The sequence below is a fragment of the Diabrotica undecimpunctata genome, chromosome 4, assembly GCF_040954645.1.
Source record: "Diabrotica undecimpunctata isolate CICGRU chromosome 4, icDiaUnde3, whole genome shotgun sequence".
NCBI classification, from domain to species: domain Eukaryota; kingdom Metazoa; phylum Arthropoda; class Insecta; order Coleoptera; family Chrysomelidae; genus Diabrotica; species Diabrotica undecimpunctata.
In genome coordinates, this window is record NC_092806.1 from 115034098 (window position 1) to 115061953 (window position 27856).

General features: G+C 32.9%; 2 protein-coding genes across 3 annotated transcripts in view; both read left to right on the forward strand.

Annotated features, from left to right (window-relative positions):
* The window catches only part of DAAM (disheveled-associated activator of morphogenesis-like protein), a 524757-nt gene that overhangs the window by 14812 nt on the left and 482089 nt on the right, over nucleotides 1-27856 (forward strand). Inside the window, exon 1 of one of the 2 annotated variants that reach the window (XM_072530049.1) lies at nucleotides 20273-20390. The exons of the other annotated variant lie outside the window; for it this stretch is intronic. The gene's annotated coding sequence lies outside the window, so the exon portion shown is untranslated. Of the gene's footprint in view, nucleotides 1-20272; nucleotides 20391-27856 lie in introns of those variants that run through there. 2 annotated transcript variants of the gene reach the window in all.
* Nucleotides 27326-27748, forward strand: LOC140438911 (zinc finger BED domain-containing protein 5-like). Its single transcript, XM_072528546.1, has one exon. It carries the CDS (start codon nucleotides 27326-27328, stop codon nucleotides 27746-27748), a length of 423 nt encoding a protein of 140 aa, XP_072384647.1.

The following is a 27856-nucleotide window of genomic DNA, read 5'->3' on the forward strand; positions in this document are numbered from 1 at the left end:
GGTCGTAATTTTTTTCGCGGATACTCTTAGTACTCTTTGGTCATATAAAAATTTAAAAATTGCCGCGGAGTAGGGGTCAATGTTAGTTATTGACTAAGAATATTCTTAGATGTTGGTAGAGTGTTTTCCCGTTGCCTTCCGTATCTTTATGCCGTTAACCATTTTCTTAATTCATCCAACTTTAGGGTCAATTTCTTATCCCCAGGACAAAATAATTCCCTTACACTTATTAGCTAGTCCACCCGAAGATGTTGGCTTTGAGCCATTGTATATACCAGCAATCATTCAGTGAAATTTTCGCCATATCTAGCTATCCTTACTTATAGAACAATTATTAATATTTTATTATCCATAAATATAATATTGTTGATTTTTGTTAAAACAGTCAGTAATAGTTTAAAAGTAATATGGTTAAAATAAGGAATACGTAAAAGTAGCAGTCAATTGGTTAAAATAACGAATACGTAAAAGTAGCAGTCAATTGCTGACAAGCGAAATAAAATACCCTTATGGTCACATTACATGCATTGATGTGGGAACTTAAATCCAACTTTAATTATACGTTTGAGTTAATTAGTTGTAGGACGATATTTTTAAAAAGAATTTAAAAAAAAATTTATGGTAGAATTAGTCGTAAAGTATAAATTTTACCCTCTGTTTACAAGAAAGACTTTGAATAATGGAAACTTTTTTATGTGGACACGTAAGAAGAATGTCGTAATGAGGAAAGCAAATATACAGGCTACGGTTTTCTGTATTTCTTATTTAATTAACGTAATGAGGAAAGTAAAATGTCATTAAGAATAATAACTATACTCATATAACGGCAATTAACCATAAATTTTAGTTTGGAATTACTTTATTTGACGTTTCGGTCTCCAGGTATAAATAAGAAAACTTGTATTTTGAAAAAGACTTCCGACCTACAGCCGAAACGTAAAAGAAGTTCATTTCAATTTAGCAATTGTAATTAATGTGCATTATATTATAATTACAATAATAAAATACAGCAAAAAAATAACTTAAAATCAACTTAAACAATACCATATTGTATCGTGTGCACTCTAGGTATATTCTTTACTTTCTTCTGCCAGCTTTGTTATAGGAGGCTTAGAGATATTCGCAAATCCTTTGAAAAATTGTCGGTAATATGTACGTAGACCGAGAAAACTTCTAATTTCGTGTTTATCTTTTGGTACTGGCCAATCCTTAATTGCTGCAATTTTTTCAGGATCCGCTGTTACACCATTACTGGATATAATATGCCACAAGTACTTAATTTCTCGTCGAAATATTTGACATTTCTTATTTCTTCGGACTTAACTTATAATTTGCTGACCTTAATAATTGCAAAACTTTTGTCAGATTCTTCCCATGTTCATCGACGGATCTTCCCACCATAATTACATCATCCAAATAAACCCAGGCATGTTTTCCATGTTAGACCTCTTAAAACTGTCACCATTAATCTTTCAAATGTGACAGGAGTACTACATAAACCAAAAGGCATAACCGTAAATTTCCAAAGGCCTGATCCTACCGAAAATGAGGTTTTCTCTCGATCAGCTAGCTCCATGTATACTTGCCAGTATAGACTTTTTAGATCGAACGTGGTGAACCAACGAGAACCGGAGAGAGTACCCAAGTACCCTTGTCTATTCTGGGCAAGGGATAACTATATTTTTTAGTTACCGCACTGAGTTGGAGGTAGTCATTACAAAAACTCGTTGAACCAATTTTCTTCTGTACTAGGACTACTGGTGATGTCCATGGACTGTTCGATCGTTCAATTACCCCTTGTTTGTTCATTTCTTTGATGATGTCTTCGGCTTCATCTCTTTTCCCAAGTGAAAGTCGTCTAGGTTGTTGTCTGATTGGCTGAGCGTCTTCGGTATTAATTATATGTGGAACTATGTTTGTTTTTCCCTTATCCTTCTTATGAGTAGCAAAACCATCTTGAAATTCTATCAGCATAGATTTCACTTTTTTTGTTCATTCATCATCAAGATCTTGGCACGTTTTAATGACCAGCTCAACTATTTTCCCTGGATACTTCGATTTCGAGGAATACTCATTGGTATTCATAGAGCAAATCGAAGCCACAGTAACACACTGTTCTATCAAAGTTCCTCTACTCAACTTGATAGCAGTTTTCTTAAAATTTTTAACTCTTACAGGAACGACATCTCGAACTTTCACAAAAGCTTTTGCCGTTAGGAACTCGGCACTTTTCACATCTTTAACCATTCTTAAAATTCCCTCTCATTCCCTCTTGGCTGCGCAATTTAAAAGACTGGTTCCAGTGCACATCTAACCAATTATTTAGAGCAACAGCTTCAAAGATACGAATAGCAATGATGATTGCCAAATATACGTATTTCTGACTATTGGTCGTCTTCAGTACGGCGCAGCCAAGTTAGAAATATAGAATATATATTATTCCTCAGTTCAATAAATTAGCGTGTACAGCTTGGCTAGTGAAAATGGATACTAAAAACGAAGTTGTTATTTTAGGAAATAAAGTTCTTTAAATTTATGACGGTGTATATACCTTTACCTGGTCTTTTCTCATTTTTATCATTTTTATTCAAAACGACCCATTGGGTCACCTAAATATGCGGTCATTCAAACGACCCTTCGAACCCAATTATCTCAGTTGGTTGGCGCCATATACGTTCTTTGAAAATTTTATGGATTTAACAACAGTCAATAGACAATTATTTCTATCCCTATATCGAGCTAATTTAGGTCCGCGAGATAACCATCTGGATTAGAACGGTGACATGAAAAACTCAATGGATGTTAATTGTATAAATTCAGGAAGTAATCATTTTGGAGTCTGGAATAATAATAATAATTATCGTTTTATTGTTAAGGTATAACACGTGCCATGACCTTTTTATATCCTGGACGTGGCAGCTGCTCGAGTACCCTCTATATAAGATTATTATGCACCTACCACACTTTTACATAGGCGTACACAATCGAAGAGGAATGGAAATTTATTTGTCTGTGTTGCAGAGGCATTATTAAAAATATTAAAAATACCGTCAAGTAAAATATGCCAGATTTACATCAACATATTTTTTCATTGTTTGTTTTTCCGAAACAAAAAAAAACTATTAAGTAAAATAATATATTTATAAAAAGAATGATAAAAATGTTCGAGTTGAGAATAAACCACTAAAATCATTATTCTGTGTATTAATAAAGAAATCAAAATAATGAATAGCAGCTAAATGTACAAATAAAAAAAATCATAAATATACAAATATGTGGGAAAGTCAAAACCATAGTTTTCATTGTCGTGACTGTTCATAGAATAGAAGTCGTAACTGACAAAATCCCTATTTTGAGATATTCGATGTTTTAGATTTGATTAATTGCCATCAACTGTAATGACTCATTAAAAATCTTGTTACAACATAGCAATATATTTTTTGAGTACAAATTTAACAAGTGCGTGCAATTTTCTTTCAGAGTCTTAGAAATTAGACTTTTGATAGATACGACATTTAATCCTAACAAATCATAAAAATAAGGTAAAGTAAAAAGTCTTATCTTATTTAAAGTTATAGTTTATTAAGATAAACAAAGTATCATAAAGTCATAATCAGTTTTTTTAATCATCTAAAGCTCCATGTTCCATTGAAGTTGGTAAATTATTCCAAAACGTTTGTCTTCTTTTAGGCACGTGTCCACACAGTTTGGATATAATTAGTTGTTTTCTTTCAGTCGTTATGCATCTAGGAATAAATTTGGGTGAAGGTTTTGTCATTCCCTGTTTTGCAATTTTTTGCATTTAGAATGTTTACTTCACTTTCTGTCTCTGAGGTGAAGCTGGTTTTGTACGAAAAAGTATATTTACCTCTAGAAAAATTTACTTAATTCATTTGATTTATGTACGGCCTGGGATTAATTTTATGCAGTTTATATGCAGAAGTACCATCTTGCCATTCAAAAAGTCAGCTAATTCCATAATAATTACTTTAGCATTACTTGCTGCATTTGCTACTGCATCCGAAAAGTCTTTAAAATCGTATATTTGCTTGATGGAGCGTTCCACTTGGTGATGGAAATAGTCCGCAGCCATGAAGGTATGGTCAGGCGCAAAATACTTGATACTTAAGTGTTCAAGTGCGATATCCTCAGAGTTTACAATAAACGTAAAGAAAGTAAACAAAGCCCAGTTTTTATGTTAAGCAGAGCAATTCTCAAGCCACATTATAACATTTTTAGCGTCTCGGAAAACTCTTAGACAAAAAAAATTTATAGAGTGCTGGCAATATCCGACTTACTCCGCCCGGCTATTCCTTTGTGCCATAAAATTGTAGTTGGTACTGTTGGCTTTCTAGCAGTGACGACAAAACTTTCAATAAAAGCAATTATTCTAGGTGTAAAAATAATCTCCTTAAACATATCCATTCTCGGAAGCTTTATGACCTTGAATATCACAACAAAATAAAACATTTATAATTAATATAATATTTTATTACCTTTTGCAAATCCGCTGAAACTACCATTGATGTATCGTTCCAGTTACTTTTTGCAGACGAGTCAGTTTGATATTCTGATCTGGCAACAGTGTATTTATTTTGATGTACACCAAAGTTGGTGCATTCCTCACAATTATCCACCAATGCATCCTTTTTGTGAGACGAGGATTTTGAATGCAAGTAAAATGATTCACACAACCAGCACTCTTCGTGTCCTAATTTTACAAATGAAATATTTAAAGTTGCGACAACTTCTCGATATAAATAATACGACAACTTGATATTTGGATCTTTTTCAATAAAATTCTGGTACATCATTTTTATTGTCATGTTAATGGGAATATAACGTCGTTCTGGTGCGTGTTCCCGACGGTAGTGTGGTTCTGTGGGTTTGAAAGATTCTATATGTTCTTTAATAATATTTCGATCTATTTTAATTTTTCCTGTCTTTAATAGTTTATTCCTGTTGACCGTCACTTTTGATTTTGTTTTAGTAAGGGCATCTCTAATAACTCTGTCATTTTTCTTTTTATTTCCCAGCGTTCTCATAAAAAATATTTTGCAGACACTTTGTTTGCATCCGTCATTGTCTTTAAGAAAATATAAAAAACTTTTCGACTTTCTAGACACAACACTAGCTGTGGTTTTCCGTTTGATTACTTGTTCAGATGCGTTATTAATAAAATTTTTCTGTTCGTCTTTTTGCAGTTTCCAAAATTCTCCATTTATTTCTGTTCGTCTCGCTTCTGTAATTTTTTCGGAACATCTTCTCTTACAAGAGATACAAGATGGTTTTACACCATGCTTAGCAATTGTGGCTGTTAATTTTCTTTTTTTTTTCTCATTGCTAGGCTCTCTTTAAATTTCTTTCGTTTACGGATTTCCCCTGTTTTGGTTAAATTCATGAACATGAATATGCGAAAAATGCTCTGTAACCCCAAGCTATCAGTCTCAATAAGATTGCGAACACGAAAGTGTTATGTGTGGTCTCTATTACTATATGGCTGTGAGACCTGGACATTAAAACAGTATGATATATGTACCGCCGAATGCTAAGAATAAGCTGGACCAGCAGAACTACGAATGAAGAAGTACTGAGAGTAATGAACACACGCCCTCATCTGGTCAATACTATCAAAATTAGAAAGACGTCATATCTAGGACACATAATGCGCCATAGGGAATTTGAGCAGCTCCAGGTAATATTAGAAGGCAAGATTGAAGGTCAAAGGGGCATAGGACCAAAGAAAAAATCTTGGCTACGAAAGATCAGAGATTGGACCCACACAAAAGGAAATGAAATAATTCATCAAGCCTAGAATAGAGAGAAATTTGCCATATTGATCGTCAACCTCAACAGAGAAGGCACTTTGGAGGAGGAGGAGTTAAATTGTCTTTTTCTGCCCTTTCAACAGATACATATACTATATTTACCAAGATTTCTTGAATAAAAGGGAGCCAGTCTTCCTTACCTTCTTCTTCACCTTTGGAATCAGATTCTTCAGGAGCAACATTTGCAGCTTTCAAAGTTATATCACTAATAATCTTTACTTTTTTAAACCTTTTCTGTTTAATTTCGGTTCCTAAATTTCTTCCGTCTCTGAATCTGACAAAATAAAATCGGGGTCATTATCATGCTGAAGTTTAGGTTTCTTCAAGACACGTCGTCGCGTCGTAAACTATTTATTTTCTCCCTTTGTTTGTTATTTAAAATATGCAGCATTTTAAATGCTCTGCTATTTCTGTCCATTGTTACTGGTTCAGTTAATAAACTTTAATGTAAAAACGCTATAACAATAAGATTAATACTAGTAAATAACTGAAAATCAGATACGCCGAATAACGCTTACAACCGTTTAATTTTTAGGTTCAGAAACTAAAAAGGTGGTAACACTATAAATGATTAGGTTAGATCTTCCTGTTTAGAATATTTTATCCAAACTACAAAATTGTTAAGCAAATATATCGTAACTACAAATCGTCTTGTGAAGATATGTACGACTAAAAATGTTAACAAATGGAGATTCGACAAACTGGTTTAACATAAACTGTAAAAATGCAGATCTGACAAAATTTTAAAGTGGAATAACTTATTTTTAAACAGCAGATAGGACTTTCATTCTTAACATATAGGTAGATTATTTAGCTATCAATGTGTTGTCGTATAACCTAAAAAAATTCAAAATTGCAGATACGACTTCTATTCTTAACAGGGCAGCATTGTGTCCGTTTCTTTTTAATTTTATTGCATATTATTATTAATTAATTGGATCTATTTATTCTTTAAATATTTCACCAATTCTCATATTTTTCACCATAGAAAAACCGAATTAATATTCTATTGGCCAAAATAAATAGTATCGAAATGAAATCGAACGCTTAATATGTATTATTTATCGGCTGATTTATCAGTAACTGTTGTACCTACTAACATTACTCGATTACTCTATACTCCAGCAATAGCAAATAAAAAATGAAATAAGTCATAAGCGTGATCACTTATCTGTTTTACCAAGAAGCGTGTCAGTAGCGGAGAATTTATTTTTTATTTAGCGTATCTAACACATAATTAAAAGCAATATTTTTATAAAAAACGTTAAATGGAGTATTACTAACGAACATCACTACTTACGAACATTACTTTAGAAGCTATTTCCTTTTTAAAATGATTAAAATTCTGGCCCTCACCATACTTGCGACCCAGTAGTGATCATAATCCGCATTTGCTCCTCTTCCGATGAGGACCTTTATTATATTCGATTGGTGTATTGAGTCTACAATAGCATGATCTATCATATTTACTGTAAGTCCGTCTGGTGATTTCCAGGTGCATTTGTGTATATTTTGTCGAGCGAAGTTGAAATTATACAATCTATTCCAAACAAACACTACTAATTTTTTTCATTTTGTTAGGCTGTGTTATCATTCCTATTCCATACCATGCTAGTTAAACGTTTACTTTTTATTCCAGTTCTTCCGTTGTTGCTCTATCGTTGCCTCTCGTTCTGTTTACTACCGAATACGTTGGATCTTGCGGGGAGGATTGCATTTTTTGTAACAATATGATTCATGAAAACTTATTTTATAAACTAGGTCTAATGTATTATTTTTATTATTGTGAGCAGAAATATAATATTCTATTGTTACAATGTAAAGTGACTAGCAAAAAAACAAATTTTCTTACGCGCCGCCAATGATCGAATTCAGAATCTCCGAGAATACATGATTGACTCGTGATTTCGACTATTTTCGACCAGTTACCACGCATGATTTTTTGGATGACTTATTTCACTTTTTTGTTAAAGTACAGCATTAAAATGGCCTAGAAAATGTTTCAAACAAATTAGAAAATAGTGTTTATAATTTTCCATCTGATACAAAAATGGAGAGGATAATGGCACAAGTTTGAAATACTCCGAGCACCGAGTCGCCGCACTGAATGGCCGTGAATGGCCTGATTAGTGGTGAGAGTCAACCTCCTATGTATAAAAAAGGATCACTAACCGTATTCAGCAATTACAGAACTATTGCTCTTATTCCTGATACAAGCAAAGTCCTGTTAGATATGATCAATAAACAGCTAGAGAACTTACTACTTTCAGAGCTAGGCGAAGAACAATGCGGATTTGAACCAGTAAAAGGAACGTGGGAGCAGATACTGAACACCAGTTAATAGAAAAAGCAAGAGAACATAACATACCAATGCTGCTGTTTCGTAAATTACTCAAAGGCAAATGGGATGAAGAAATCACTATAGGAGGCAGAAACTTATGATGGCACACTTATACTAGCAGTGAGTAAAGTCGAAATGATGACAGAGCAAATAATAATCTACAGCACATACACCAAGTGGCGAATTTCGAAGTGGTAGACAGATTTATATACTTGGGCTCCCTGATAACCAATAATGGTGATTGCTCCTTAGAAATCGAGCGTAGACTAGCAATGGCCCGAACCGCAACAGCTAAACTGATTAAAATATGGAACATTAACAAGAAATACTAAGCTCAGGTTGGCCGATGTCCTTATTTTTCCCATTGCTACATACGCAGCTGAAACATGGACTCTTAAAAAATCGATAGGAGTAAGATGTAAGCTATCGAAATGTGAGTCTATAGAAGAATTCTATGCGTGTCCTGAAAAGAACATAGAACCAACCTGTCAATTTTGGAAGAGCTTCATATAAAAGACAGGGTATTAAAAAAAGAAAACCGAGCATACCTAATTTACTTCAGCCACATAGCTAGAAGAACGGAAACATGGAACTATTGGTAGTAGAAGGAAAGGTAGAAGGCCGAATATCAAGAGGAAGATCTCCAACACGATGGGTAGACCAAATGCAGACTCTGGTGTAAAAATCCCTACATGAACCCGTCCAGATTGCACAGGATCGCAGCCAATGGAGACAGCAAGCTAATAATATTTAGAGTGTCACCACCCCTGACAAGCGCCCAAGGAGTGAGAAGAAGGAGTCCCACCGAGTTAAAAATGGTACATGTAAGAAGGTGGAGACTCTGGGGATCATTGGGGTTGTGAGAGTTCGTCTCTGCTTATTCCAGTTACCAACTTTCTCCACCACAAGTCATGGATATCCATTTCTGCATTTAATTTATTTTATGGCAAGTGAGTGAAAGTTATTTTCTAAATTGTATTACAGTGAAGGACAGCAGGAGAAAACAAAGTGTGTTTTATTGTAGTTTTGGCGATGGAAGTTAAAACACCAGTAAAAAGACAGAAGGGGGTTAACAACTAGTTAAAAAATCTAAAGTGCAGGCATGTAAATATTTTACGAGAGATAAGTGATACTTTTACGTACGATGAATAAAGAAACTATTTAAAAATAAATGAAAAATGTTTCAACAAGCCATTAAGGTTGGTAACACCCTACTAAATCAAGAAAACGCAGAGAAATATAAGGAAAGTTTTGCCAATAGAAGAAAGATTGGTGTTAGCATTACGTTTTTGCGCCTAGAAAGATTTCCTTTTGTTCTAATTGGGGATGACGTTTTGTCCTGATCAGAACCTTTAGTAAAATACCTAAAATAATTAATAATGAAAACGCTGTTTCAATAAGTGTATATTTGCTTTTCGTAGATATACATCCTATTATAATATATAATAGAGAGTTAGTGGATTTGGAGTTGTTGGAAAAATTATTAATTTATAATCCACAAAAAAGTTTCAACAGTAGTATTGATCTGAGGTTATATGCACAATTTTCTAATATACGAAATGGAAATAAATTAGATACTGGAAGGACTTTAGAGTGGAAAAATTCGGGGTGTCGTGGGAAATAGCAGTATCATTTGATCTTTTATTGCCATCTCTTGACGGCGCACTAAAGAGATGTAAAATAGCTTAGAGCAGTTCTAGAACTATTAAATAAGACATTTTAGACCTAGTTAGTTTGTGACCACATATACAATCAAAATACAATCAATTATAATTAGTGGTAGACTAAAACAGGGGAATATAATCTCTCCCAAATTATTTACTCTGGTGTAGGCAGATATCTTCAAGTACATGAATTTAGAAAATAAAGAAATCTGAGTCAACAGAAAATATTTCAAGCAGCTTAATAAAGAAAATTAAAAATGCCATAAACGTAAAAATGATAGGAAGATCATTGGGACACAAAAAGTGGAGATGAAAAATATGTTTCCAAGTTCGTAAATAAAGTTATCTAGTGAAGAAAATACTTTTGAACAGAATCATCTATATTGACGTTGTATTACTTATTTCTCTATAGTAAAATGATGAGGCGAGCGTCACGGAACTAGCGCCACGAGAAGGCGTCACGGGGAGCGCCACGAAATAGCGGTTCTTCACATCGATTCACTACTCTCGATCAATTTGTTTTAAGTCATAATGTATTTATTCTAAACAGGTTTAAATTAGAAACTGCATGAAAAATAATTAACAAAATACAGAAATTAAATGAGAAGTAAAAAGTGAAAAGAATGTATGTTAATAAAAGATTCGATTCGTAACGATTGTCAAAATTTACAAGTCATTAAGGTCCATCCAATTATTAATGTAATAACAATATTGAATCATCTGTTAAAATTTTTATGACACTTCTTGTTTTAAAATAATTTCATTTAAATACAATTATTATTTTTAAACATCTTATTTAGTTTATTCGCTCCGTGCGTGACTGACGCGACACCTACCGCCTTCATCTGACAGTTTTGGACCTACCAATTTTCAGGTTAAACATATGACATATGTTTGACATTGTTAAATACATGCGAAATTGACAATTATTAATAATTAACTTCCTAATTATATTTTTTCAGTTTTCAGTACAAAATAAATGTAGTATTAAAAACTGGGTTTCTCAAAATGCATCATAATATATCTTTTCAACCATAAACGAAAAAGAAAGGGAAAAATCTAGTACTGGCAAATCAAGTTTTTCACGTGAAAGAGCATATATTTAAAAACAGTCATAGTAAAAGTTATGATATAAAAGCTAAAGTCATCAGGCACTCTGCAGTTAGCTTAAAGCCTTATAAAATATCATTTAAGGTAAATTATTTAAATTTTTCCTATTTCAATTGCATAAAAATGAAATTATCTGATATTTACTTTTTCATATTAATAGCACGGATCCACCTTTTTCTTTTCTCTAATTTATATGTAATCTTTGGGAACCTATAAAAACTACACTTACTATTTTTGCTATTATTAGCACAATTAAATACGAAATATGTATTTGCACACAAATTTTTGATAAAATGTATGCGTAAAAAGGTAGGTCCAATTTTGTCATATTTCGCCGCTACGCACGGAGCGAATATATTAATTAAATTTACTATCAAATAATATTTATTAATATTTTATTATTAATTTAATATTTCTTCTGAATTTGACAGGCCTGTCAGAAGAAAATAACGTATGCTTTGTTAATACGTTAGCAGATGGCGTTACGAGCAAACATAATCATTTATTGAATTATTAATATAATATATTTTGTTTAAAATAAAAATAATAAATAAATATAAAACTACTTTACTCAATTTTAAAAATATTTTTTAAATTTTAAAAATACAGAAACATGGTATGAAGCTTCGCGCTAGTGTACGGTACTGCCCACGGTACCACTTTTTTCAGTTAAATTTGGTATTTTGGTAGAAGTGGATGTATGTTAGACCAAGAAAAAGGTAAAGAAGTACAAAAAAACAATAGTACCAACGACCTAAAATTGAATATGAACAGAAGAGCTTTTCAGAAGATTGATATACATGTTCATACGTTATATAGATGACCCAAAATTGGAAAAGGGTAATTATGGAACTTGCAAACTGTTGTAGAATCTTTGATTTGCAATGTGATAATCCCAGTTTCATCATTTAAATGTGGTACGGTGCTATTTTCATTTATTAACTCATGTCAATGTAAGTAGGCGTAGCAATAGATTTTTAGGTTGCCAGTGATAGTACCAAAATCGGAATTTGTAGAAATAACAGGAAATATATAGGAACAGGAACAGAAACAATATTATTAGAGTTCCTACACCATTTGTAGATGCTCTTCAGAAGTTTTGCAGATCAAGAAACTTACTCTTCGTTAGTGAGTTTTTTCAGCAAGGTGGAGTAAAGTTCCACATAACATAGATTACATTGTAACAATATGACTAGATAGAAGAAGATTGCATCTCACTTTCTGGACTTTCGTCTTCATTTTATCATCATTGCAAGAATTTGTTTAATTTATGCGGAAACTATAAATTTTCCGAGATAATAATACAAATATTATCCATATCTTTAAATGTGGACACAAATATGCAGGACAGTGAAAACATACTTTCGTAAATTTAAAACTTTATTTTTAATGAACAAGGTTTGAAATTTTTAGTAGTATAATTTGATAGCCATATTGTATTGTATCATTTGTATCCCCTTTACCAAACATTGGAGAGCCTCTGAATCCTCCGAAATTAACTTATAGTTTTGCATTCTGCGCTGTTATAAATTGCAGATTTCTCACACCATCTGCTCCAACGAATTCCTGGCACATGTGCCTTGAATATTCAATTTAGTTTTTTCAAAATCTGCATTAGATATAGAAGTTGATTACTGTCTTTATGACTACTCATAAAATTCGGGTTTTTTGAAAATGATACACAGCTCGCATAGGAGCACCTGCAGAATTTATTACAGTTGTAAAATTATAGTAAGATATATACAGGGTTGGGATAATTATGGGACCAACTAAATATCTTTGAATAAAAAAGACGCTATTTATGAAACTTTGCATGAAAGTACAATGACACATAACATATCTGAAGCCTTTTTTTGTTACTACTTTACTTTACTTCCAGTTTCACCTAAAATATTCTCTACCTAATTAAAATGGGACACTCTGTGTATTATTGCAGAATTTAAAAGAACGTACCAAGTTTTGTAAAAAATATTTGTTAATATGAGAAATACATCACTTTAGAATTAAAAAATAGGTAAATTTATTTTCTAAGACCAATGAAAATAATAATTTAAAAAAATAACTTTAAATGTTCAAAATGCTCGTCGTTTACCAAGCAATATTGTACAAGCCTATTAATAAATTCGCGAGTAACTCTCTCCAAGACTTCTCCACGTATTCGTTCACCAATAATTCATACAATGTTGATTGCCTAATATAAACCCGTGATTTTTGGATAACCCCAAAAATAATCTAACGAATTAAGGTCCGGTGAACGAACAGGCCACTCTATGAATCCTCTACATCCAATACATCGACTTGGAAAATTTGCACTCAAAACATGTCTAACCCATCAATAATAGTCGGGAAGCGTGGAAACCAAGAATTTTGTAGTAAATGGTCATTCTGTTGAAGTGCAGAAATAATTTAATTATTTAGTAAATCTAAATACTTGTTACTATACTAAAATCACAATCAAAATCCACTAGAAATAAACATACTAAGACACTTAAATGTTACGAGGAACACTCTCGAATCATTATTTACAATAATGTAAACTTTGTAAATCATGGTTTGGTATTTATACAATGTATATACATTGTAAATCATTATTTGAGAATGCTCCTTGTAACATTTAACGTTTCTTAGTTTGTTTATTTCTAGTGCATCTTGATTGTGATGTTAGTATAGTCAAGTTTACATCTAGGAAAATGAGTCTATAAGCCTATTTTACAAAATTTCCATCCAAAAATTCATTTTTTTATGCTGTTCTAACACGATCACCATAACCGATTATTAATTATTATTTCAATGCGACCTGTTTCACTTAAATAAACTATTTTATTCTACTTATTACTGTGAGTTTTAATGGTTTGTCAATAGTTACCTTCTAGATACTAGATGGTACTCGTTTATTTTTTACTACATTGTTTTAACGTAAAAAACATAAGACATGAGTTTACGTTTTTACTCTTATTAGAGTAGTAAATAAATTAATAGGCTTACACATTGTGAGAATTTATATTTTGAACATTTGAAGTGATTTTCTTAAATTATTATTCTCATTGATGTTGGGAAGGTTAGGTTAGGTTAGGTTTAATGTCGATTTAGTGGGCGCTTTACCATCCTTCCACTCGACCTAAGAGGTCTATTGTTGCTCATTCCTAGATTAAAGTTATCCATTCAGCCCAGCCTTTTTAACAAAGTCTAGGTGCTTAGGTGCCACATTTACAAAGTCGTAGGGATCGAATTAGTAATAGTCAAATGTATTAAGCCTTATACTATCCAGTCTGGGCAGTTACATAGAACGTGTTTACGACAATGCAAAGATCACTCCTAGTCATATCTAGTATATCTTTGAATCTCTTCTTCGAAGGTTCATGTATAACAGTCTTCGAGTATTTAAGATCCACTTGTTCGTACCAGTGTTTTTTGCCAAGGACAGGTTCTGGGCCTGTATGGCCCAGATGTATGGTCTGGTCATACTTACCAGTATGACCAGACAACCGGACAAAACCTATTTTAGATCCGAATCAGACTCTAAAGACAGTTCCAAACTAACTTTGAGTCAATCCGATTAGATTCCAATGCCTTTAATGTCGCCTGGCTATCAGAAATGGTTTTTATAGATTTGTCCCTGCAGTTCCTTGTGATCAATTCATGTGGGCACATTTTTATAATATAGATTTCCTCTTGAAAGATTGTAGAGTGATTACCTAGGCTTTTATTAAGGCTTAGCCTTGGTTTCCCTCTGTATACCCCAGCTCTAACTCCTTGATCGGTTTCGAGCCGTTTTTATAACAACAATATAATCTCATAATGTCATTATGAGATTCGTTTTATTTAACTTCCATTTGTCCTTTACTGGAAAGACGACGGTAAACGGCTTTCCAAAATTATACTTAGGTTGCATCGCATCTGGTACCATTTCCAGCTCTGGGTGATTTTTAATTATCTCTCCAGATTTGATTCCGATATCCTTTTGCCCTGCTTTTGGCATCTTATTTGCTTTCTGTATGGTCTCACCTCGCCTCTTTCTCGATCCATATATGTAATGGAGAGAGTCCAAGCATGGAGGCGGTTGGGATAGTCGACATCGCTCCTGTTATGATTAAGCACGCTTGTCGTTGAAGATTATTGAACTTCTCTTTGGTGGTCATTTGTTGGTATTTAGCGCCATACGTATTCCACAATATAACCGTAATATAACCAGCACATCTGTATGGGTTTCAAACCCGATGTTTTCCCGCATATTCTTCGACATGTTCGTCATGTTCAAAGGGAAAGCTTTACTTTGGTTTAGTCTTGGAAAATAAATGTACCTATTCTTTACCAGTAAAGTGATTTGTTTCTCGTTTTAACAAATTTCTTCTACCAAAATTGGTATACTCGAATTATGAATAATGAATTTGTTTAAGATATGCAAAAATATACAGGGTGTCACATTTAAATTAAATAAGTTGAGGGTATTTCCAGTGAAACCGGAAGTAGAGTAGTAACAAAAAATATGGTATTCGATACTTGTGTGATATTTTACTTACATGCACAGCTTCATAAATATCGTCTTTTTGGTTTCAAAGATATTTCTTGTGTTCCATACTTTATCCCAACCTAAAAGTGTTTCAATTCGCCCTATGAGTTAAAATAAAATTATTACAGTTTTTTATAAATATATATTTTTAGGGATAGTATATATCATAATAATAATCTGTTAATCCGTAATAATTAACAATCTGAAAAATCCTGATTGATATGTAAAAAAAGATTTTTATAAATCTGTCAATGATTCCTCCACCCAAGTGCCAGCTCGATTGAAATGATGTAACTAGATAACACTAGATGTATGTGACTTATTAGTTGATCTATTTGAATTTTTTTTTGATGTATTAAGACGTTTATTTTTGTGTAACTCCTACCTCTTATGTGACGCAGATTTGACTGTTTCTTTTTCCTTAAACTCCTATTTCCTACTTCCTGCCTATATACATATTGCGGGTGGTACAGCTCTTACTTTAAGAGTGTAATGGATAGACCGATACTTGAAGAAACCGATATATCCACATATCAGTTTGAATTTATGTAAGGCACATCAACAACAGATGCAATTGCAAAAGCAGCAGATAAAAAAAAACACACTTATAATATTTATTGATATTGAGACTCTGTGGCGGACGCTCAATAAGAAAGTAGTAGAGTACATGAAGATTTTGAGAGACAAGTGTGAGGTAATAATCACTTAACGTTTGGACAGGTGTAAGAGAGACTAATAAATTTGACTGGCTACTATCAATATTCATTCCACTTCCCAAAAAAGTCAACGCTAGGAAATGTGAAGAACAAATATTAATTAGTTTGATGAGCCATGTACTTAAAGTACTCCTTACTATCATTCACTCTAATATAGTCCAAATTAGAAGAACAAGTGTTCAATTTGGATTCAGAGCAGGACTCGGAACGAGGGAAGCACTTTGCAGTTTTCAAGTTCTAATACAGAGAGTCACGGATGTCAACTGCGAATGCTTCGTTTCTTATTGTCTTGTATTTATGGTATGCCTCTTGGGTTTTGGTTGATATGTATTTTAGGCAACCTTTTTTCTTTTCTTTACATTTTTCCTTCACTTCTGTACCAAACTATTGAGTTCTTCGTCTTGGGAATGATTTATTTTTATTTATATTTCTGTGACAGAGAACTTTATTTATATTTCTGTGATATATGTATTTCTGTTTTTTTCTGTCATTCTTTTTTGGAGTAGGTATCTTGTAGAGTCATCCTGTAAGCTTTCGACTTTTATCTTCGTGGTGTATTCTGGTGTTTTATTATCACATATATATATTTTCATTCGAATTTTGCACAATACCAATTTATGATCGCTTCCTATTTCTGCTAATGTTAGTGTTCTTATATCCAAGATTTGCGAGAAGGTAACTGAATAGAGAGTCTGTCGAATATAGTCTATCATAGATCTTTGTCCTCTAGTGTTTAGTAGTTTAAATTTTTTATTTTTTTTAATTTGCTAATGTTTGTATTTTGGGAACGATTTCCGAAGTGGAAATTGAAACGTCAATAAACTTACTTTAACCTTTAATTGTGGCTTATTCCCATTTAAATAGTAATTACTTAAAAATGCCACAAGAAAATAGCTTCATAAGTGTATTTGTATTGTTATTTGTGAGGGCAAAAAATATTATTAATACGTATTTCGTTTATGCTGCAGATATCGCTGTTTTATTTCTGGAACTATATCATTGTCAACACGGGCGTCAAAATCACCCATAATGATTATATATTCATAACTATGGGGGTGTATTACAGTCTGAAGGTGTTCGTAGAAGTTTTTCCTTATGTTGGTATCTCTGTTGTCTTCTGGTGCATAGATTGCTATCACATTCAGAGGTTTTACATCTAGTTTAACCTTTACACTAACTATTCTTTCAGAGATATATTTACATTCTTGTACTTGGTGGAAAAATTTTCTGTGTACTAAAAAGGCCGACTCCTTCTTTGGCCCTGGTTTCTTTCGCAACACCACTGTAAATCATCAGCTATACCCTGGCCGCTTAAAACATGGAATCCAAGGTCGCATGATCACTCAATGCAAGCATCGACAGGCGCTCGAAACTAGACCTTATGGGAAACTGTTTACACCGTCATTATTTGTGTCATGATACTATAACTTAAATGTTTTATGTATCATGATTTGTGTTTCACTTTCGCTGGCTGGTGAATTTTGTGAAAATGATTAAAATTAATGTAAATCAATAACCTCTAAAAAACGGTGTAAATATATTATAGCAACATTGTTAGTTCGTTTTTGTTGAGCGGTGTAAACGTGGGAAAAGCGGTAACATAGGAAGAGAAATATTTAAGAGTGCGTGCCATTCACATGATCATTCCATCTTTTCAGCGGCTCAACTATAGTCATCCAACATAATTTGACCCTTTCCGTTTTTCTTTGTCACTTAAAGTGCACATATGTCTATATTTTTCTCTACAAGCTCTTTTGTAATATCCTGCTCTCTTGTGTTCTAAGTACCGAGGCGAAGTATATTTCCCTTTTTTCATAAATTCGTTCTCCACTTTCTCGAGTTAATCGTCGTAATAAAATCATTCCTGTTCCGAGGCATACTCCTGTTTTTATAAGCTGCATAAACTCTATACTAAACTCTATAAAAACTCTTTAGAACAAGTTGAAAACTACCACTATCTTGGCACAATAATTAATCACACAAACGATTACTCCAAAGAAATCAAAGTTCGAATAGAGAAAGCACGTACAAACTTCAATAAAATGAGAAAGGTACTTTGTGCAAGAGAACTAAAATTGGACTTGAGAGTTAGGCTTGCAAGGTGTTATATTTTCTAGACTCTGCTTTATGGGATAGCAGCATGGACACTTAACGCGTCGACTGCTAAAAAGTTGGAAGCATTTGAAATGTGGGTGTATAGAAGAATCCTGAAGATATCATGGACCGAGCATGTAACAAACAACGAAGTCATGAGAAGAATCAACAAAAGAATGGAAGTATTGGAAACTATCAAGACACGAAAGCTGCAATACTTAGGGCATGTTATGCGTAATGAGAGATACAACCTACTTCAATTGATTATACAAGGGAAAGTCCAGGGCAAGAGAAGTGTAGGAAGAAGAAGAATCTCATGGTTGCGTAACTTGAGGGAATGGTACGGATGCACATCAATTGAACTATTCAGAGCAGCAGCATCTAAGATCAGGATAGCCATGATGATTGCCAACCTCCGTCGCGGAGATGGCACGTGAAGAAGAAGATAAACTCTATCATTGGGGTGCTAACCTGTCTGTAGACCTCCTTCTCCTTTATCCGGGCTTGGAATCGACAACAGTTCTGTCGAGCTACTCGATCCACAAAACAAAACTGCGACCCTAATCTTCAAAACCTATATGTGTAATCCTAATCTTCAAAACGTATAATATGAAATTTTGATTTTAAGTTTTGGAAACAAATATGAAGCATTTGAAATATGCCTAAAAACACAGATTTTAATTAGTCACATTACAAACGATCGCTCGTCACGAGAAATGCCCCCACGAAGAAGTTAGTGGGTGAAATTTGCAGCTTAAGTTCTGTAATTTCTAAAAACGTACTTGTGTGATTAAAAAGAAGCAGTTTTAAATGTTCCAGATCGTTTGTAATGTGAAAATTGAAATTCAGCGTTTTTAGACCTATTTCGAATACCTCACATTTGTTGCCAAAACACAAAACCGCAATTTCATGCTATAGGTTTCGAAGATTAGGCTACAGCGATGGAAATTATATAGTAAACGGCAATGAAAGTAATAAATTTTATTGATCTCATAAGAATCTTAAAAATGGCAAAAATCAGGAATAGTTTGTTTATTTAACACCTTTATAAAAATTAACTGCATTTACGGCAAAATAAAAATTTCATACGAACGCTGCAGTTTTCACCTTTAAAATGCATTTGGACTTTTATTCATAGGACACCCTGATCAAAAGATATCTAATTTTTACCGTCGAGTTGATACAAATTTTATTATCTTATATTTTACTTCTTAGAAGAGTGGGTTTTAGGAGGAAGCCGGCGAGTAATAGTAAACTTTTTTGTATATTTTTTGGGGTCCTAAAATTGATATTCTCAGCAAAATTCAGCTTTTTCGTATTATTTTTAGAGGTTCAGTGGCATTTTCGTCCCTCTTTATCATTATTATGATGAGGATAACTCCTCACATTATTTGATTTTATGTTCTGCTTCCTCTAGTATCTTTATTTTTATTATTTACCTTTCTCAAAGTTCTAAACCTTAACAATGAGTAAGCTCTATGGATCTAAAGGCTTATTGTTTTTATCAATTTTTTTTTATATCAATAATGCATTTGATTAATTTGGCCTCCGCCACTGGCAGGCACCCCGACGAACCATTAGCCACGAAGGGCTGTGCACTGTGCGGCATGCTGCTTTTGTCTGTGTCGTTCTTCGGCCGTCAAAACGTGAATTTATTTGCTTCTGAATCATGAACCAAGTATCGCAGAGCACACAGATGTTCCCTTGAACTGCATCTCGCATCATCCATGGACTACTAACGACACTAACGTAGATTATTATAAACGTCTCCGTTCCCGCTCGGCACGCGTTGCAATAAAAACATAAACGATGTTCGCGGAAATCAAACGTCACAATCTGTTTTGCGATTTGATGCTGTAAAATTTGACAGATGTAGTTTAGATTGTGAGCTTAGTTTAACAAGGAAAGATTTCAAATCAAGATTATTATACCCAAGTAACATGTTACGATATTGACACATGTGAAGTTGATGTTTGTGATTCTGAGTGACGTTTTAGTATTTCTGAGGTGATTTCTGTCTAGTGGTGTTTGCGTGTCATGTTCTGATTATGAAATCAAAAAAATATTCTTGTGAAGTGATCTAATGGGAATTCTAGACAGTAGCAAGACAAATTTAATGCATTAAAGGTATGTTTAAAATATATTATTATTTATCTTAACAACTAGTACTTACTTTTAAATCTAAATGCATAATATGTTGAATCTAAAGATCACTATTAATTTTTGTCTTTTCTTACATGAGGTGAGCTCTCATTTTTGTTATATTGTGATATTTTCTGCATTTCAGTGTCCCACCTTTTCCAATCTCTCCAATCTTTCTAATTCAACTCTCTCTTATATATTATAGCGATGTCAACTTCTTACGTCCATGATGATGGTCTTTTTCTTTTCTTATTTCTCTCTCTACGTTACTCTTTTTTGGCCATTGATAATCGTTTATTTTAACTACATGTCCAAACCATTATATGGGTCTTCCTAAGATTCTCTGGTTTATTGTTTCTGAGACATTTTTAATTCTCCGCATTCTTAAAACTTGGCACGATCGCCTGATTTCATTTCGAGTCCGTCAATTTTCTCCTTTTATTTTGATTCTACTGGAGTTTACTATTTACTGTATTGCTCTCTGTATACAAATCTATTTATGCATTCTCATATTATTTGTACACAGCAATGAGTTTAGCTCTGACACTTTAATTAGGAATGAACCGTCTAAGAAACAACGCTTGAAGCGACCGTCGATTTTGAATGTCAGTTCAATAAAGTTTGTATCAGCTCGACTGTAAAAATTCGATATCTTTTAATTCAAGTAATTACTATTTAAATGGGAATAAGCCACAATTAAAGGTTAAAGTACGTTTATTGACGTTTCAATTTCCACTTCGGAAATCGTTCTCAAAATACAAACATTAGTAAATTAAACAAATTTTGTTTTTTTGTTACTTAGTGAAAAATTCTTCTAATAATTTAATTTTATCTGACTCATCTATATTGACAATTCAGACATACATTATACATTTTAAAGTAGACGACTTTAAAATAATATTGCCAATATTGTTGAGTTGCGTTCCTAGGACAACTTTACTTATAAGATAGTTCATTCGATTACATGAAATCAACTTTAACTTGAGAATATCCGTCAGAAAAATGCAGTATATGGCCTCATGGATAAGAGTTGTTGGACACATTTCTAACTGATATAAACGATAAAGAAGAGACAATAACATTTACCATGGAAAAGGAACATAATAACGCACTACCTTTCCTGGATGTTTTAATCTCTAAAAACGATACTGGATACGAAACTCAGGTGTATAGAAAACCAACACACACCAACAGATATTTAAATTTTAAATCAAATAACAATAGTAATATTAAAAAAGGAATCATTAAATATTAAATCCTTATACGATAGAGCCAAAATTACTTGTTCTAACGAAAATTCGTTCTTGGAGGAAAAACATTTGTTAACATCTGTTTTATTAAAAAATGATTATCCTTTATCGTTTATTTTTTTTTTTGGCTTAGACTTATCGTCATACAGCCAGACACAAAAGGACTAAGACAGTCATCATTATAATTTTTACCTAAATGCCCTATCAAAATAAAAGATTATTACATCGATATTAGGAGAACAGGGACACACTCTTCTCGCCTAGGGACCATCAAGGCATTTATTTATATAAGACACAACAACACTAGGTCACGGGGAGGAGGAAGTTATACAAATGGTTTAAGACAAAGGTAACAAGATTAACTAAATAATTTTTAGAGAATTATAATGATAATTTGCTGTCTTTTAAAAATTTAATTAAGGAGTTGTAAATATCTACAGAGCCAAGTGATAATAAATATAGTATATTCCAAGGAGCTGCTATTTTATGTTTTAATAAATCATTTATAAGTTTGGATGAGAAGACTCTGTTTTTAGAACAACCAAAAAATATATGATCTAAATCACTTTCCTCTCCACAATGCTCACATTTGTCATCATCCAAAACCTTTATTTTAAATAAAGTGCTTTGGATAACATGCGTGTCCGAAACGTATTCTAATAATGGAGGTTATGTGCCTCCTGGAAGCTCTAAAAGACTTGTACCAAGGAAATTTGGGAATATCTGGCTGAATTATCGAGTATCTATTTTGGTTCACAAAAGAGTATTCCTTCCACTGGTAGCTCCACTCTCGAAGTAATTTTATCGTTTATAAATAAGGAATTTTCAACAGTCGATCGAATAGAACAAAACAACTTAGAACAAGATCCTACAGCATATACAAGGAATAATACGAGGAAAATAACAATACCATACATAAAAGGATTATCGGAAAAGCTTAAAAGGATAGGAAATAAATTCAACATTTCAACAACATTCAAAACAACAAACACGTTGAGATCTATTTTGTCCAAAACCAAACCTAACAATGAACCAGAAAGGACAAAGAATTGCATTTATAAAATACCTTGTGAATGCTATCAGTTTTATTTAGGTGAAACATCAAGGCCATTAAATGTTAGAATAAGTGAACATCAATCCTATATTAAAAATAGAGAATTTGATAGATCTCAAATATGTAAACACGCATGGGATAATGAACATAGGGTTCAATGGAATTCAAATATAGTCCTAAAAGAAACGGATGGTAAAAAGAGAAAAATCAAAGAAGCGGCTCTAATTATGCTAAATGAGACCAATTATGTCGCGAATTCCACGGCAGAATGTAGTAGGATCTGGTTACCCATATTGAAAGAGGAAGTTATTAAGAGGAAAATACCAGTATTGGTAAGTCAGTAACATATAGAGGATACATCATTTATGTTTTTTAAATAACAAACATATAAAATCAGAATTTGGGGTTTATTGAAGGTTAATTAAATGCACGACCAAATACTTACCATGTCGGGATAGTATTATGAGGTTTTTTTCCTGGTTTTTCCCTCATAATTTACTATGGAATCACTAACAGGAGAGTTTTACTGTCATCATGGCATGTATTTGTCTTTTTAAAGACGAATTACATGCTATGATCTTTTCTGACGGATATTCTCAAGTTAAAGTTGATTTCATGTAATCGAATGAACTATCTTATAAGTAAAGTTGTCCCAGGAACGCAACTCAACAATATTGGCAATATTATTTTAAAGTCGTCTACTTTAAAATGTATAATGTATGTCTGAATTGTCAATATAGATGAGTCAGATAAAATTAAATTATTAGAAGAATTTTTCACTAGGTAACAAAAAAACAAAATTTGTTTAATTTACTAATGTTTGTATTTTGAGAACGATTTCCGAAGTGGAAATTGAAACGCCAATAAACGTACTTTAACCTTTAATTGTGATTTAATTGTGACTTATTCCCATTTAGATAGTAATTACTTTAAAATGCCACAAGAAAATAGCTTCAGAACAATACTTTTAATTCAAATAACCTATCGAGTTATCGTCAAAAATCAAGATGTGTTTTAATGGTAAAGAGTTTAGCGTTTGTATGCAGTTTTTATATTTTATTGCAAATAAACTCAGATTTTATACACGTGTTAAATAAATAAACGTGGCGCGATTTTCGCCCTTTTTTATGATTCTCACGAGATCAATACAATCTATCCCTTTCATTGACTGGCTACTATAAAGTTTTGATTACTAGAACCTAACCTTTAAAAGCTATAGCATGAAATTTTAGTTTTGCGTTTTAACAACAAATGTGAGGCATTTGTTACAATACTGCAATAATCTACACCGAAAACAGATTTCTTAAATACATTATCCGTGAAGTGTGATCGTTTGTAATGTAAAACATTAAATTCTGCATTTTTTCTTCATATTTCAAATGTTTCATATTTGTTACCACAACCCAAAATTGAAATTTCATGTCATATGTTTTAAAGATTGATCTCTAAAAATTTGATCTCACGAGAATCGTAAAAAATGGCAAAAATCGCGCCACGTTAATTTATTTAACACCTTTATAAAAACTGAGTTTATTCTCGGGAAAATACAAAAATTGCATACGAAAGCTGCACTCTTTCCCTTTAAAACTAATCTTGATTTTGGTCGATAGGACATTTGGATTAAAAGATATCGAATTTTTACCGTCTAGCTGATACAAATTTTATTGAACATTGATTTTGCGCACGTAACACATGCAAAATCGACGGTCTCTTCCAGCGTTGTTTCTAAAAGAACAGTTCATTCTACAGAAAAAATGCTTATAAACATTTTTGTTTAAAATTATCTCAGCTACATTTTTTATTTAAAACATTTTTTTCTACGGTGTGCAGATTCTTGGTAAATCGATTTTTTCACACCTCCTGCAAGCGGGGTTTTAGAGGGAAGCCCGGAGGTAAAAGTGGTAAATTTTTTGAACCTTTTTGGGGTCCCAAAATTAATTTTCTCTGCAAAATGCAGTTTGTTCGTACGATTTTTAGGGGTCAACTCTCTGACGACTCGACTATGCATGTATTGTCTTGTAATATTAAGTCTAATGCTTTTTGCCCAACAAATAGATATATGGTATTTGTCATATTTTTAGCAAGACCTCGTTTCGAATACTCTTTCTCTAACTTCCTAATCATACTCTTTCCTTATCGTATCGTCTTCATTGGAAGCAACTACTACCTATAAGGATATATAAAACTGTCCTCTCCACTTTTAATACTTATTTCTACACTTTTCTCTCAGCATTTGGGAGCTTGAGGTATTCTTGCTGATCTTAACATAACTTTCTGTTTTTCTGTAAAGGGTAGATATCTATAAAGGGTATATATAATATGACGCTAAGGTAAACAAAAATTTGATTTAAACAGTACTTTATAAATAGATATATTTATTTAAAATAACCCTTTCGGGCTACATCACATGTTTTCGGAATCACTATTCCACCATGAGTGCTGCTACTAGGTATACATGTGTCTTCTTCTTCTTTTTATATAGACACGACTCTGTCTGTTTTTCAATGTGCCTCCAGTAAGTTGTCGTTCCATCGTTTTCGTGGTCTTCCTACTGATCGTCTTTCTATTGGGGAATCGTTTCTTGCCGTCTTTTTTACTATATTTGTTGTCATTCGGCTTATATGATCGTTCGATTCTACTCTTCTATTTCTTACCCAGTTCTTGATGTTATCCACCTTGTATCTACGTCGTATATTTGTACTTCTAGCTCTGTCCCATAGTGTCTTACCATAAATTTTTCTGTGTTTTCATCTCTGCTGTTTCTAACATCCTTTTTGTCCCCTCTGTGTCAGGTCTCGTTTCTGCCGCGTATGTTACTATTGGTCTGATGACTGTTTTGTAAATTTTGCCTTTCATTGCTTTCCCAATATTTTTATTTCCCCATATTGTTTCATTCAGGCAGGCTGTTTGCTCTATTCACTTGATCTTCCACTTCAGTTTCGAGCTTTCCGTAGCTAGATAATGTGGTGCCTAGATATTTAAACTCCATCACTTGTTCTATTATCTGACCTTCCAGTTCCAATTTTCATCTTAGTAAATTTGCTGTTGTAACCATCCATTTTGTCTTTTTTGGGTAAATTAACATGTTAAATATTCTGGCGGTTATATTAAATTTGTGCAGCATACGTTGTAAATCATCCTCACTTTGAGAGAGTAGTATTGCGTCGTCTGCATAGCAGATTATTTTAAGTTGTTTTTCTCCCATTATTTCATCCATTATCAGGTTGAACAATAGATGACTCAAGGAATATCTCTGTCTTATCCCATTGCCAGCTTCAATTGGATCGGTTAATTCTTCTTCTACTTTTACTTTTACCTGCACTTGCCTCATTATAAATATAGCGTCGGTGCATGATCTTCCCGACCTAAAACCTTGTTGTTCTTCTGCTAGTGTTATAATTTAATTCAATTTATTTTTTATCACTTTGGTTATTAATTTTAGTGTTGTGTTTTTAATAAATTAATTCCTCTGTAATTTTCCGTATCCGATTTGTCTCCCTTTTTGAAGGGAGGTGTTAGGAGGCTTGATCTCCATTCTTGAGGAATTCTGTTTTGTTCTATTATTTTTTGGATTAGTTTTAATAGTTGTTTTGTCAGATCTGGTCCTCCGTACTTTAAGAGTTCGTTCGGTATTCTGTCCTCTCTTAGTGATTTTCTATTTTTTAATTTTCTTAATGCTTCCTTTACCTCTTCCTCCTCAATATTTATTTCTTCGTTTGTCGTCACCTCTGGTGTTGGTGGTTCAGTATCGTCAATTTTATCAAATAGGGATCGAAAGTAGTCTACTCATGCTTCCTTTTGAATGTGTTTCATTTTTATTAGTTCGTTCATCGCTTTTCTTTGCCCTCTGGTCATTCTCCATATTTCTTTTTGTGTTCCGTAGAATTCGTGCCATTAAAATGCAGATATCAGATTTGATATATCAACACAGGAATTCCTATGTCTCAAAGTGAAGTTGCAGCTCTAATTTAAATCTTCATAACATATTTATTAATAATTTCGTAGATTTAATTTTAATGCACCTACTTATTTTTTTTTTAAATTATGCTACATATCTGAAGAACATATTTTCGATTATTCTGTTTGTGTTGTATAATTTCTTATTTAAGCATGACTCAGAAACCAGTCGGTGTAATTCACGACCATTTAAGGTCAATAGGAATAACAATTGCAAAACTGACAAGAGCACAAACGAGACAAAAACAAGTATTGAATGTTAAAAAATATACTACATTAGGTAACCGGTATGTACATTGCCTCTCGCATTTCCTATTTTAGCAAAACATATGCACATCTTTAGCAAACCCGATATATTAGCCATGAAATACGTTAAGTGACTTTGTAATTAGTAGAGGTGATTATACGTAGTATGGGTTTGTTTACTTTCGTTGAAATTGTAAAAAAAATATAATTTTTAGAAGATGACTTGTTTCTTATAGTTAATATATCTTCTTCTTTCTTTAATTTCTCTACTTATTTATCCAACTTAATATTTTTGTTTAAAATAAGCCAATATTTTATTTTAGTCCGTAATCGGCGAGGTGCAATTTCAGTTACATTGACTTCTTTTTAAAAATTAAAAAAAAGCTTTAGTTATTTGAAAAAATTTTACTGAAATGGACTGGGTGCGAAATCCATTCATCGAGTCGGCTTATGACACTGCATTGTTCACTACTGATAAAGAGGGTGAACTGATAGATATAAAAAACGACCGTGGACTTAAACTTAAGTACAGTAAACTAGTTGAAGAAGCAGAGGCTCAGTCAAAACTGAGCAGAAGCAGAGGCTCAGTCAAAGCATCATTTTGGATTCCCCTCTTCAATGAATATCCACTGGTCACAAAGAAAGCTATGAATGCAGCAATACCGATTTCAACTTCTTATATCTGTGAATCTGCTTTCTCGTCGATGAACGCAATCAAGAACAAAAATCGTTCACAGCTAAAATCTTTAGAGGTCGACTTGAGGGTGTGCTTGTCTACAATAGGTCCTAGAAAGGATTTAAAAATGAAGGGTCACCAAGCACAAATATCGCATTAGATATGGTGTCACTATTTTTAATTAGACGGAGAGTCTGTTTTATACTCCATTATTTTTTATTATCAACTCGTCTCTTTTAATACAAAATATATGTTTGTAAGTGCATTA